The sequence below is a fragment of the Hyla sarda genome, chromosome 11 (genome assembly GCF_029499605.1).
Source record: "Hyla sarda isolate aHylSar1 chromosome 11, aHylSar1.hap1, whole genome shotgun sequence".
NCBI lineage: Eukaryota > Metazoa > Chordata > Amphibia > Anura > Hylidae > Hyla > Hyla sarda.
This window is the reverse complement of record NC_079199.1, coordinates 46,323,220-46,337,419: the sequence shown is the minus strand read 5'-3', so window position 1 is coordinate 46,337,419 and position 14,200 is coordinate 46,323,220. Positions and strand designations below refer to the sequence as shown.

Sequence of the window (14,200 nt, the reverse complement as noted above, 5' to 3'; positions counted from 1 at the left end):
CACACACATTTTAGTTTATTTTGTGTGGAGGGATGGTGGAGGCATTTGGGTGGAATAGGGGCATGGCAGAAGTGTGACCAGTGGTGGAGCCTCGCAGGGGGCCTTTGCTTTTTTTTTTTTTTGGTCAGGGGCCCTGAGTGTTGTCAGTTAGCTCCTCACACTGCCTCTCTAGAGTGAGACCTTCAATTTTTGAATACATTAAAAATGCCAACACCAACGTGATTTGTACAGGTTTTATTTTTTTAACACCACAATAAACCATTGTTAATTAATTTAATTAGGTGGAAAACATCTGCTTGTATTTTGTTGTATCCTATACCAGCTGTCATTGTATGTAGCATAGCTACACCTAGGTTAATACATTTGGGGGTCTACATTTAGTGGAGTATTCCTCCAATAAACAGCTTTTCATTAATAGTATAGTATGAAAAAACTAATTGTACTATATATCTCATTACTGAAAACTCTATTCCTCTTACCAGACTCCTCCTGTCCCCTTCTCTGTCTTCTAATTTACTTAAAAAATGTATACACGGGAGGCAGAAAGGAGACAGATGTTCAACTTCACTGAGGGATCAGATTACAGCAGGTGCCAATGGAAGCCTATGGAGAGGGAAGGAGGGAGCAGTTGCAGACAGAGATGGATGCTGATGCTTCTAGTAAGCATTCTACTGACTCCCCTGAATTCACGACACTGCTTATTACTGCTAATTAAAGGGGGTTTCCAGCAAAACTGACCGATGGCTTTTTCTCAGAATAGGTTATCAATATCTAAAAGGGTATGACAGTTTCTGCAGCCCTTATTCAGGTCTTATTCATTGTAATGGGAGTTGAGCTGCAGTAACTCAGTAGGACCAATATACCTGAGGATAAGCCATAAATCAACTTTGCTCAGAAAACTTCTTTAATATCCTCCATGATGCTGCTCTGTGAGGGAGATAGGTAGCATGTAAAATGTAAAGAGGAAATCCTGCTCAATTTTAAAATGCATATATACCCCATATAGATTGACGATTGTACGCATCCTGGGATTCATTGCTTTCCCAACTGTATTAGGTTGATATTTTTTCAGAAGCATCAGACCCATTTTGGTTCAGGACAGCTTGTCTTGTAAGGCCCTACCTTCACACATATCTGGGTTTTAAGCTGGGTTCACTGAGCCGGACATATGTAAACCCAGCTTAAGGGAGTAAATACCAGCACAGGAAAGATGTTCCTGCTTCCCTTTAGGGGATCTGTTTCCTTTCGATAAATAAACATACGGGTAAGACACAGACCAAATATAATGAACCGTATTACGGCCGTATACAGAGAATCTGACTATCTAAGCTCCCTCTGCTGTTCAAACTACAGCAGTGCACATGTCTGGATAAACTACATACAAAGCTGTGGTCACTTTGATTGTTTGAGATAACTAATAGCATAGATCAGATGATGGTATATCACTGGCAATGCTTTCCGCTCTTTTTTATTTAGGCAACATGTCTGACATATACATCTGTATACCAAAAAACTCTATACACATATAAGAAAAGGATTGGGCATGTTGGATTGTTATTATTCGCCTCTCCCATTACAAATATGCACATTTGGCCAAACAAGGTTTATGGTGTGGGCAGGAAGAAAAACTGTCAGCTGGACTATCTAAGGTGCATAGTCAACAAATGTAGAAATGGAAAATGGCACTCCGATTTCAAGAGCTGTTAACCAGATGGACAAATTAACTTCACAGTTATCATGCTTGAATTGGGGTGCAGCTTTCCACTTCTTCTTTTGTTGGATAAGGGCTCATTCACATTGCCGTCGGGCTCTGTTATATGGAGCTCCGTTGGCAAGTCTGTTGGAATGACGAGAGTTTAGTTAAAGAGGTTCTCCGGTGCTTAGACATCTTATCTCCTATCCAAAGGATAGGGGATAAGATGCCTTATCGTGGGTGTCCCGCCGCTGGGGACCCCCGTGATCTTGCACACGGCACCCCGTTTGTAATCAGTCCCCGGAGCGTGTTCGCTCCGGGTCTGATTACCGGCGGCGTGTGACGTCACACCTCCGCCCCCGTGTGACGTCACGCTCCGCCCCTCAATGCAAGCCTACGGGAGGGGGCGTGACCCATACCGCAATACCAGTTTGGCACATCCCCTTCGGGAATTAATGAGCTATCAGCCGCAGCACGCTGTCCCCACATCGGGGAACTAATCCTATGTGACCCGCGAGTTCTGCCCCCCAATTAATCATTAGCTGCTGTTCTGCACCCCAATTAATTATTAGCTCAGCCCAGCGCTGTCCCCATCAGAGTACTACTCACATGTCACCCGCATGCGCTGCCCTCCTCGTCCTGTTTGTTGTGGCTGCCGGGCGCTGACACTCTATACCAGTGGTCTCCAACCTGCGGACCTCCAGATATTGCAAAACTACAACTCCCAGCATGCCCGGACAGATGCTGGGAGTTGTAGTTTTGCAACATCTGGAGGTCCGCAGGTTGGAGACCACTGCTCTATACTGTACGCTATGCCCGGGCTGCAAAATAAGCTTTAACTCACCTCCCGTTGGTCCGGTAGCTGCCTCACTTGTTTCCTGGGGACGGGAACGTCGGAGAGCTGTCAGCCTATCACTAGCCGCAGCGATGTTCCGCCTCGGCCAATGATAGGCTGAGCCCACTGTCATGTAAGAAGCCGGCTTCTTACTTGACAGTGGGCTCAGCCTATAACCGGCTGAGGCGGAACATCGCTGCGGCCGGTGATAGGCTGACAGCTCTCCGACAATCCTGTCCCCAACGTAAAGCCGACGTAGGTGCTTTAAAGTTTATTTTGTTTACCTTTTGCAGCCCGGGCATAGGGATACCGCACAGCATAGAGAGTATCAGCGCCGGCGGCCGCAACAATCAAGACGAAGAGGGCAGCGCATGCGGGTGATATGTGAGTATTTACCCCGATGGGGATGTGGGCTGATAATTCATATGGGGGGCTAGGAAATACCGTTATATACCGTGGAACCGCCAAAAGTTAAAAAAATACCGTGATAAACACATTTGGTCATATCGCCCTGCCCTAGTTCAAGCATTATTTTTTTCTCCAGTAAACTCTGGTAAATTGCCGGATCCCCGACAGACCCCATTCAAGTCAAAGGGATTCATCGAGACCCGGTGGAGTCCATTGTGGCAATGTGAACTTAGCCTGATCATAGACCTTTGGTCAGGTTTTAAAAACTGAGCACCCATGGACAAGTCTCAGCACTGTGCCTCTCTTTTCTTTTTCTATTGTAAGATGTTTATCCAGTGCTTGTACTATACTTTGATTTTCATCCTCTGCAGTTTTGCATATTATACTGGGTAAACTACAGGGTCATACATGACTGTCAATATAATATAGCAGTAATACGCATGTAAATGATGACTCTATATTGTAGTATAATTTTCAGTATTGAATATAAAGGCTTCACCTGAACATATCCAAGAGGATCCAGAAGATCACCTTCAGTCATGTGAGCAAATACAGCCAAGGTGGACAAACTATGTGAAGGAAAACTCCAGGAAAACCGATACCAGTGGGATTCTCTTTGATCTTTAAAAACTTGTCATGTTGCACAACCCATAGTATGCCTATAATTTACTGCACCACAGTTAAACCCTAACCTGATCTAAATAGAAATCCTTATTAACTTTTAATTGCACTTGTTTCTCCAAACTAAGTTATGTAACTTCTCAAGATGATATAGAAACAGACATATCCATGTATACTTCTTATACCAAAAAGGATGCCTTAGATTAAAAGCACTATTGGAACAAACAGCGTAAAAATACTATAAAAGGTGCTATGCTTCACAGTAATTATACACACCAGCAAACAGGGCAAGAAGTCATGCTGTATATATATATGTATATAAGGGGCATAAAGGCAGTTGCTATACATTCTATTGTTTTTACATACAATTGGTTTCTGAGATAGGTTTTCAAATATGAATAATGAAGAAAGCAAAAGTAAAAAAAATAAAATACATATAAAAACTATAATGTTATCAGATACATTTTACAGGTAAACTGTTTAACTTAGAAATGCAGCCTCACTCTACCAACAAAAACATATATCTAAAAAAAACAGGATAGATGTGCAGGATTCCCAGGTCCTGCATACATTTTTAGACCTTTGGTTTCTTTGCCATACAGGTAACTTTTTGAAAGTCTAGACTTTTTTAAAATGCTTGGCGTTGTAGTGCGCCCTCATATCTTTCCTTAAGTTAAATTTTGCACCACAGACTCCACAGTTATACAGATGAGTATCCATATGCTGCTCTAGAAGTTCATTATTCGAGAAGATCTGAAAGCACACTTGACAGATGGTTTCTCCTGGTGATAAATGGGAGATCATGTGGCGAACATGGTCATGCTTACGAAAATTTCCTTGGTCGCAAAGTGTGCAAATATATCTAGCCATGCCTGTGTGCATGTCATTGTGCAGCCTCAACTGGCGCTCCCGTAAAAACTGCTTCCCACATATTTGGCATGAGAACTGTTTCTCCTTGGTGTGTACAGTATAATGTTCCCGTAAGTGACAGCGCTGGAAGAAGCCCTTGCCGCAAATGTCACAGAAATGTTTTCGCCGATGATCTTTTTCATTATCATCAGAAATTGCGCTTCTGAAGACTTCATGGTCCACACACTGAGACATGTGTTCTACCACCAGGTTTTCTCCCTCAAAACGTTGCCCGCAGTTAGGACAGCGATAAGGGCAAGAGGAATGTTTATAAATCTGTTTGGTCGTACCAATGCCCCCTTCACTTAAATCATCCCACATGTCTGCTAGCACCTCTCCCATTCCTGAAGACTCCTCAATGCCATCTTCAAAGTGTACTCTCTCATCGATGTTCCTCTCAAGACGCTCTTGAGATTCTCCGCATCTTTGGGCATGTTCCTGAAGTTGTCTACCTTTCACAAGAATTTGTCCACATTTGCCACAGGCACATATATTTTCTATATGTTGAGACAGATAATGGGAGGAGAGGTCATGCTCAGTGACGGTAGCACCACACAGTTCACATGACATATCACATGAAGCCTCACTGGTCTCTGCACCATCCTGATCCAAAAAGCGGACATCTTTTTTACAGCTAACCAAAGCTTGCTGTAAAGATTTCTCATTTGAACTTTTATATTGTTCACCAATGTAGTAGCCAAGTGCCTCATCTGTGTCCTCATCCAAGTCATCAAGGTCAGAAGACTCAAAATAATCTTTAGCCGAAATTTTCACAATATTAATATCTTCCATTTCCACAATGGAGTTCTCATCGGATTCGATCTTAATAATTACTGGGGTTTTCTCAGTAGTGTCTATGGTTTCACTTTTAATTTGGTCTACAGTGAGAGATGATTTTTTTGTGCCTTCAGAAGACACAGATGCCTCCACACATTGACTTGAGTCTGCTTTATGCAAGTTGTCTTGGCTTGGAGAAAACTTTGAGACTGGCGATTCACTCCCGCTCTGGCTTTGATCATTACTAGAGTGTTCTCTATTTTGGAAGAAATGCCTATTGGTGCAGGTCTGAGAGTGCTCTTCGAGAAGTTTTTCACAACTGAATGCGAAGCCGCAGCTTTCACAAGTATAACTGCGTCCAAAGCGTCTGCTCCCACGATCTCTTGTGTTGGACATTTTGGGGGAAGGAGTTTTCTTGCAGATGTTCTGCATTTGCTTACGCACTGCAAGAGGCACACTTTGTTCAGGCTGCCTGTCAGGAACTGCATTTACAGGTAATAAAGGCTCCGATGGCCACCTGCTTGGCTCTTCTCTGCTTTTTGCCTTGGGTTCCTCATACATACGGACACCAAAAACCATTTTACTACTCAAGCTACTTGATGCGGAAGAGGAACATTTCATGGAAGCATCACTTTCCTGTATGTCTTCAAGGCAATCAGGGATAACATAGAGCTGCAAGTAACTCATGGCATGCTTCAATTGTTCAAAATTTTCAGGGGCTTTAAGGATCTTACCCAAGTACATGAACTGTAATATCAGGTCAAAACATTCAGCACTGATCTTGGTGTTGGTAAGGTTTATCTGCGCCATAGTGTGTTGATGATTTATGAACATCATCTTAAAATAAGAGCTGCAGGCGGCCAGGACAGCCTTGTGGGCTTGGAAGTAGGTGTCATTGATGGAGATACAGCAGTCACACAAAAAACCCCATTCTCTCTGGTTGTAAAGCTGCTGAAGCACATAACTACAGTGGCTTGATTTGCCCATCATGATTGTTCCAGTGATTCCTTTAAGAAAAAATAAAGAAAAAAAGTTACATAACTTTATAACAGAGTGAAAGATAGTGTTTATATAATACAGAAGAAGAGTAGCTGAATCATGCTAGCTTATACTTGCATCATCATATTGAAAGACCATTCCATCGTACAACACCTGCACCCAATAGACACCAATGGCTTACAATAGGGTCTATCAGGTTATATCACAGTGTCTGCTGTTTTCATGAGAAGAATCTTTGATGAAGACTCAGAACAGAGCCTTGACACACATGAACAAAGCCTTAAACATAAAAAAAAAAGTCACTTATTTTGGCTAAATGTCTAATGTGTGGCCTTCCAACTCTGCCTCGCCATTAGGGCTACAACTAATGATTATTTTCAGAATCGATTATTTTTTCAATTAATTAACTAATCGGATAAAAAAACAAAACAATGATGTAGAAGAAGAACACTTGTGAGTAACATTAGGGAGGGAATTAATGAGGGGAGGGGATCAGACAGGAGATCATCTGTGTGTTTTGTGTAAGGCTAGGTTTTCACACGGGTTTTTTCTGGCGTTTTTTAAATTGCCACTGCAGTTAATGAGCCAAAGCTGGAAATGTATTCACAAAGAATGGGTAATAAAAAGGGAGGACTTATACTTCTTCTTCCTGCTGGATCCACTTCTGACTTTGGCTCAAAAAGTGCAGTGACAGTTTTAAAAAAAACACCTGAAAAAAAAAAAAACTATGTGGATACCTAGCCTAAGGGATACAATGTGTGACAGCGAGTTTGTGGAGTAGGGTAGAAGCTGAGTTCTGCGAAAGCTGAGAGGGGGAGCTTTTTATTACGGTATATTTAAATATGAAATATGTACAGTGGTCCCTCAAGTTACAATGTTAATCGGTTCCAGGACAACCATTGTATGTTGAAACCATTGTATGTTGAGACCATAACTCTATGGAAACCTGGTAATTGGTTCTGAAGCCCCAAAATGTCATAAAAAAAAAGGAAAAAGTGAGGATTAAAGAAAAATAAGTAGATAACTAATACAGATAAAGCAAGTCCTTATATATAAAATTAAGAAAGATCTGCTGGGAGCTGTAATCACTGTCTAAATAGAGGACAGGAGATTCTTCAGGGTCCTTTACAGTACACACAGTGTCCCAAAAAAAGTAAAATGGAGCTGCCCCCAGCTATCCCTGGCACAAGTAGAGTAGTACAGAACATTTAGTACCTCCCTGTACTGTAGTGGGCGCTACCAGACAGCCAGTCAGTGCAATACGGGTGTTTTACCAGTGAATGCCCATTCTAATTGGTCAGTTCTTCCAGCAATTGACACGTTCTGTAGCATTGTATGTTGAGTCTGGTTTCAAGTTAAAATTGTATGTTGAAACCATTGTATGTTGAGGTCATTGTAAGTGTAACTGTATAATAATTATTTTACATACAATTTTCTTTTTTTTCTCTTATAAGAGATATCCCCCTCTCCCTGTTTCTTACCTTTGGCCAGAAAGCAGGGGCAGCACATTCCATGATTGTCCATACTTCGTGCCCCCAGCAGCCTATTTTGTGAAGAGGGAGGCCCAGCACACATGATGTACCACTTTCTACATCTCCTCTTTGCAACTAATGCGAGTCCGGCCACGGAATGACAGTTGCAAAAATGGGCTGCAGGAAGCAGATCATATGCGTTGGACTTGCAGGCTGCCGAGTGCAGCAGTTACATACATGCATACATGGTGATAATCGGTATGTGAACTTTGGAAATTGGCGGACCAACTAGTCGACCAGCCGATTAATATAGTATGAAAATAGTTGACAATTATCTTCATAACCGATTAGTTGCTGATTAATCGATCAGTCGTTTCAGCCCTACTTAATGGTAGTTGGGTATATGGCATAGTAATAGCATAGCTGTATTTGTAACTTCTATTAAGAGGTATTCTGGGCAAAAACATCTTATCCCCTATCCAATACCGATACTCTGTGGAGGTTAGGGCCGATAGCTGATAACTTATACCAATATTCCGGTATACCCCCCCCCGGGCAACACAACACCGCTGCAGATCATTGATTTAAAGCGGGCGCGTTAAATCAATGAACTGCAGAGGCTTTTGCGGTGCCAGAGACCTGCCTGTCCTGGGGTCCTAGCACCCCCCACCGCACCGCCCCGGCCAGAGACTGCCGCTGCCCCATTGCCTCCCCCATTCCTGGTTTTATAATTACCTGTTACCGGGGTCCGCGCTACTTCTGGCTGCGGCGTCCTCCTGAGCTGTCACTGTGCGCACTGACGGTGACATCGCATTGAGGACGTCACTCGTCATTGTGCAGCGCACAGCGTAAGGACGCCGCAGGAGCCAGAAGTAGTCCGGGCCCCGGGAACAGGTAATTATAAAACCGGGGATGGGGGAGGCAATGGGGCAGCGGTGGCCTCTGGCCGGGGTGGTGGTGGGTGCGGTTGTGCGGTGGTGGGGGGTGCGGTGTGGCGGGCGGTGGTGGTGGGGGTGCGGCAGTGGTGGCCGGTGCGGGCGGTGCATTATCGGATTATCTGCAAGGTAATTGCCGATACCGATAAAGTCCAAAATCGTGAATATCGGCCGATAACGTCGGCCAAACCGATAATCGGTCGATCCCTACTCCAGATGCTGCAAAACTTCAACTCCCAGCATGCCTGGACAGCCGTTGGCTGTCCGGGCATGCTGAGAGTTGAAGTTTTGCAACATCTGGAGGACCACAGTGTGAGACCACTGACCTAAAGCAATGGTTGCATGCAATTCTTTTTGAACTGGTTGACAGTCTCAGCCATGGAGGGGATGTCGGGGGCTACACATCCAGCTTGTTGCATGCGGTGTTCCCATTTAGGGTAGTACAAAATCACAGTGCAGAAATATCCAGCCCCTTATACATCTGGTCCCTGAGATGAGAAGTGACAGCATGGTAGGAAGGCTAGTACATAGAATATTCTAGAATGCTCAGTTTTAAAGATCCATTATAATGACCCGTTAACAAATCCATTAAAAACGGACGTTAAACCGCCGTTACAAAATCCCATTATAGTCTATGGGATTTTTACATTACCCGTTTTAACCCGTCATAGCCCATTACAGACGTTAATAACAGACGTTATTTTGTGACGGGAGCAAGTAATGGGAGAAACAGTGCATGCACACTTTCTCCTGTCACAAAATAACGTCCATTTTTAATGGATTTGTTAACGGGTCATTATAATGGATCTTTAAAACTGAGCATTGTGTAGTGTGAAAGCGGCTTTATATGAGGATGATCCAGAATAATACAATGTCCAGTGCAGCATGAACTCCCTACACATGGACAGCCTGACCTGACGTCACTAGAGGATGCACTACTCCCCCCCCCCTCCTATGGGTGCTGTCATCACATGACGTCCCCCAGACAGCCAATAGCAGAGCTCCTATGAGTTGCAAGTAGCTGGTGGCCACGGCCTGTCAATCAAAACTGTAACCCGAGAACTAGCCTTATCTATCCTGACAGTAGCCGCCTATCGTGATAGTGACAGCATGCCTGTGTCTAAAACGCGCATTAAACACAAGTGCACGGAGGACACAGTGACCCCCCTCCCATCCCGTGTACACAGAACACTTATACGCCATCAATGCCTGCACATGTATCCGGTGATCGGGCAGGAAGTGTCATGTTCACCACTCACCCTGCTGTCGGGCCCGGCCGCTGTAAATATGGCTGTGGTAGGACTACAAGACCCAGCTGGACAAGCTGGCAGCCCGTGTAATGTCAGCGGATGTAAACGGTGATGGTAGCGAATGGGGGAGCCGCCCCCCTCCAGCACGAATCCCCGAATTCCTGCCGACGATGACCCCCCGATCTGTGACTCGATCACCGATTCCCTCGCTGCCCCGAGAGCATTGAGGGGAAGGGGAGGCTACGCAGAGCTTCTTCCGTCTATGTCTGCACTGGTAGCGGACGCCCCCTGCAGGACACAAACATGTTACACCTACTGTAGATACTGGACGGGAAATGGCCACTACTGCAGTGCTCCGCAAACTGTGGCTCCCTCGCTGTTGCATAACTACGACTCCCATCATGTCCTTGCAGGCGAAGGCTCTCAGGATATGCAGGAAGTTGTAGTTTTGACGTAGGGGGAGAGCCACAGGATCATTATTGCATTTGCTGGACATAGTCTGTCAGGAGATGATGGGAGGTGTAGTTTTGCAGCAGCTGAAGAGCCACAGGTTTGGGAATGCTGGATTGGAGGGAGCATGAATGGCAGCTACCTAATGTATGATTGTAAGGGCTTGTTCACATGTGCGTATTTTCTGCTGCAGATTTGCTTCAGCAGATTTTTCTATCCATTGGGGGAGATTTATTAAACTGTGTGAGAAAAAAAGTGGAGTGATTTCCCCACAGTGACCAATCACAGCTCAGCTTTCACTTTACCAGAGCTTGTTAGCTGAGCTGTGATTGGTTGCTGTGGGGAAATCACTCCACTTTTTCCCCTCACACAGTTTAATAAATCTCCCCCATCAAAGTCAATGGGCAATAAAATATGCAGCAGATCTGCAGCAAAAATACGCACATGTGAACTGACCATAAGGACGCCTTCTCATATGCGTATTCTGCCCCCTGTAATGCATCCGTTTCTTGAGGACTGTGAGGGTATTTTCACACACAGAGAAAAAAATATGATTGAATTTATGGTCGATAACAGTAAAAAAAAAAAAAAAGACTATAAAAATCCAATTACAATTACAGTGGTCCCTCAAAATATGATATTAATTGGTTCCAGGAGAACCATCATATGTTGAAACCATCATATGTCGATTACATATGTCTATGTAAAAATGGTAATTGGTTCTGGGGCCTTGGAACCATTGTATGTTGAATACATATCTCTATGGGAGTATGGGGAGTGTTTAACAAACCAGGGTGCCTCCAGCTGTTGCACAACTACAACTCCCAGCATGCATGTACAGCCATTGACTGTCTGGGCATGCTGGGAGTTATAGTTTTGCAACAGCTGGAGGCACACTGATAGGGAAACATTGATGTATGGGGTGTATAGTGTGTATATGTATTGTATGTGATGTGTGACATCGCATACAGTACTGTACAGTTCTTTAAATACCTTCAGGGGGGACAGAATGTCCTCCATTACGATCCTGCCGACTACAGCTCTATAGGAAAGGAAGGGGAGGGCAGCCAGCAGCTCATTGGATGCCTGCAGCAAGATGCTACAGACTATTGGCTATGGCGGCACTGGGGGGGCGGGGCTTACACGGAGCTCACAGTGGAAGCCTGCGGGAGTTAGCAGGACAGCATGTGAGTAACAGGAGGCAGAAAGGGGCACACGGGGCACATTAAACAACTATCTGTCAGTTGCTGAAGTTGTCAGCGCTGTCAGATAGCTGTTTGTACGATGGCCCCGACACACAGCAGCATCATATGTCGATGCTACCTTCAACATATGATGGGCTCTGAGAGGCCATCATATGTTGAAATGATCATATGTCGAGGCCATCATAAGTCGAGGGGTCACTGTATTTTAAAAGTGCAGCACTTTTATTTATTCTGCAGATGGAAACACCAACTGCAATTAATGGAGAGGGATCACAATACAGATGTAGCTACATTTTCACCATATGTTTCACATATACAGTAAACATGCATTAGGCTGGGTTCACATGTTTTTGCAATACAGTTGCCGTATACGTTTTCAATTTGAAAACCGTATGCATTGAACCGATGCATCAGGTTGTGTCCGTTTTGCATCCTATACGGTTTTGTCTGTTTTTTTTTTTCCCGTGCCCAAAACCGTAGCCTACTACAGTTTTTGGTCCGGGTGAAAAAATATATTGAAACCAAATACATTTTTATTTTTTTTTTACATGGGAGTTAATGGGAACTATACAGAACCGTATGTGCGTACGGTCCCATCCGGTTTGCACCATACGGTTTTTGACTTTTGACCGAATGTTTTTTCTTGGAATTTCAACCAAACAAGTGAAACTTCATTCAGTGGCGTTGCTAGGGTTGGTGTCACCCGGTGCGGTAGAAAATGGTGTCACCCCCATACCTACCCCCTCCCCCCAGTAAGTTTTTAGCCTGTTGTGACAGACACCACTGGTGTAGCGCATTGTGAGAAATTCCAGTATAATAATCAGATATACCAGTTGCCACAGAATAGGAAAGTGTTAAAGAAGTTTTCACCATTGAAATATACAGCTCCCAGAATTACTTAAAGGGATACTCCACTGGAAAACATTTACTTTTATATCAACTGGTACCAGAAAGTTAAACAGATTTTTAAATTACTTCTATTTAAAATCTTAATACTTACAGTACTTATAAGCTGGTCTATGCTCCACAGGAAGTTGTGTAGTTCTTTCCAGTCTGACCACAGTGCTATTTGCTGACACCTCTGTCCATGTCAGGAACTGTCCAGAGCAGGATAGGTTTGCTATGGGGATTTGCTCCTACTATGGACAGTTCATGACATGGACAGAGGTGTCAGCACAGAGCACTGTGGTCAGACAGAAAAGAAATTAAAAAAGAAAATAACTTCCTGTGAATCGCTTATACAGCAGCTAATAAGTACTGGAAGGATTAAGATTTTTAAATAGAAGTAATTTATAAATCTGTTTAACTTTGTAGCACCAGCTGATTAAAAAAAATGTTTTCCAGTAGAGTACCCCTTTGAGCAGTGGTGAGGTTATGCTGGGAGTTGTAGTTTCACTGACCTAACTGTATAACTGACAAGCGACTACAGCTCTGATAGGACATAGAGAGGAGAATGTACAATGATATCAGTGACTACAGGTGACGTCTTCTCTATAGTCTTTCCTTATCTAATTCAGATGGTACATACCGCCTGGACTTGTTCCAACTAAAACTTCTGTCTGTAGAATGTGATGCCCAGACATCTCCTCACTATGTCAGCGCATTCTCATCCTCTATATGAAAACAAGTATTATTATAAACCTGCCAGACACTGTATCCTCTAAATATAATACTACTATACACTATACTCTTTGATTATAAACCTTCCATACACCGTACCCACTGAATATAATACTACCACACACTGTACATTCTGAATATAATACCAACACATACTGTACCCTCTGAATATAAATCTGCCACATACTGTACCCCTGAATATAATACTGCCACACACTGTACCCACTGAATATACTACCACATACTGTACCCTCTGAATATAATACTACCACAAACTGCGCCCTCTGAATATAAATCTGCCACATACTGTACCCTCTGAATATAAATCTGCCACATACTGTACCCTCTGAATATAAATCTGCCACATACTGTACCCCTGAATATAATACCGCCACATACTGTACCCCTGAATATAATACCGCCACATACTGTACCCTCAGAATATAATACTACCACCCACTGCGCCCTCTGAATATAATACTTAGAGATGAGCAAACTACAGTAAATTCAACTCGTCACAAACTTCTCGGCTCGGCAGTTGATGGCTTTTCCTGCATAAATTAGTTCAGCTTTCAGGTGCTCCGGTGGGCTGAAAAAGGTGGATACAGTCCTAGGAGACTTTTTCCTAGGACTGTATCCACCTTTTCCAGTCCACCGGAGCACCTGAAGGCTGAACTAATTTACGCAGGATAAGTCATCAACTGCCGAGCCGAGAAGTTCGTGACGAATCGAATTTACTGTAAGTTCGCTCATCTCTAATAATACTACCACAAACTGCGCCCTCTGAATATAATACTACCACAAACTGCGCCCTCTGAATATAATACTACCACCCACTGCGCCCTCTGAATATAATACTACCACACACAGCGCTCTCTGAATATAACACTACCACAAACTGCGCCCTCTGCATATAATACTACCACACACAGCGCTCTCTGAATATAACACTACCACAAACTGCGCCCTCTGAATATAATACTACCACACACAGCGCTCTCTGAATATAACACTACCACAAACTGC

The 14,200-nt window shown here is 43.7% G+C and overlaps 1 protein-coding gene and 1 long non-coding RNA gene across 4 annotated transcripts in view; one reads left to right on the top strand and one right to left on the bottom strand.

The window, feature by feature from the left end:
- LOC130294848 (uncharacterized) overlaps positions 1–14,200 on the top strand; it is a 51,835-nt gene that overhangs the window by 26,723 nt on the left and 10,912 nt on the right. The window lies entirely within an intron of this gene.
- On the bottom strand, positions 3,415–10,426 carry ZBTB1 (zinc finger and BTB domain containing 1). The gene is made up of 2 exons (XM_056544926.1): positions 9,909–10,426; positions 3,415–6,250 (listed from the first exon to the last, which is right to left on the bottom strand). Exon 2 carries the CDS (start codon positions 6,231–6,233, stop codon positions 4,176–4,178), a length of 2,058 nt encoding a protein of 685 aa, XP_056400901.1. The 5' UTR covers positions 6,234–6,250; positions 9,909–10,426; the 3' UTR covers positions 3,415–4,175.

Coding starts and splice junctions, on each gene's coding strand:
- ZBTB1 (XM_056544926.1), bottom strand. CDS start 6,233: ATGATGGGCAAATCAAGCCACTGTAGTTATGTGCTTCAGCAGCTTTAC.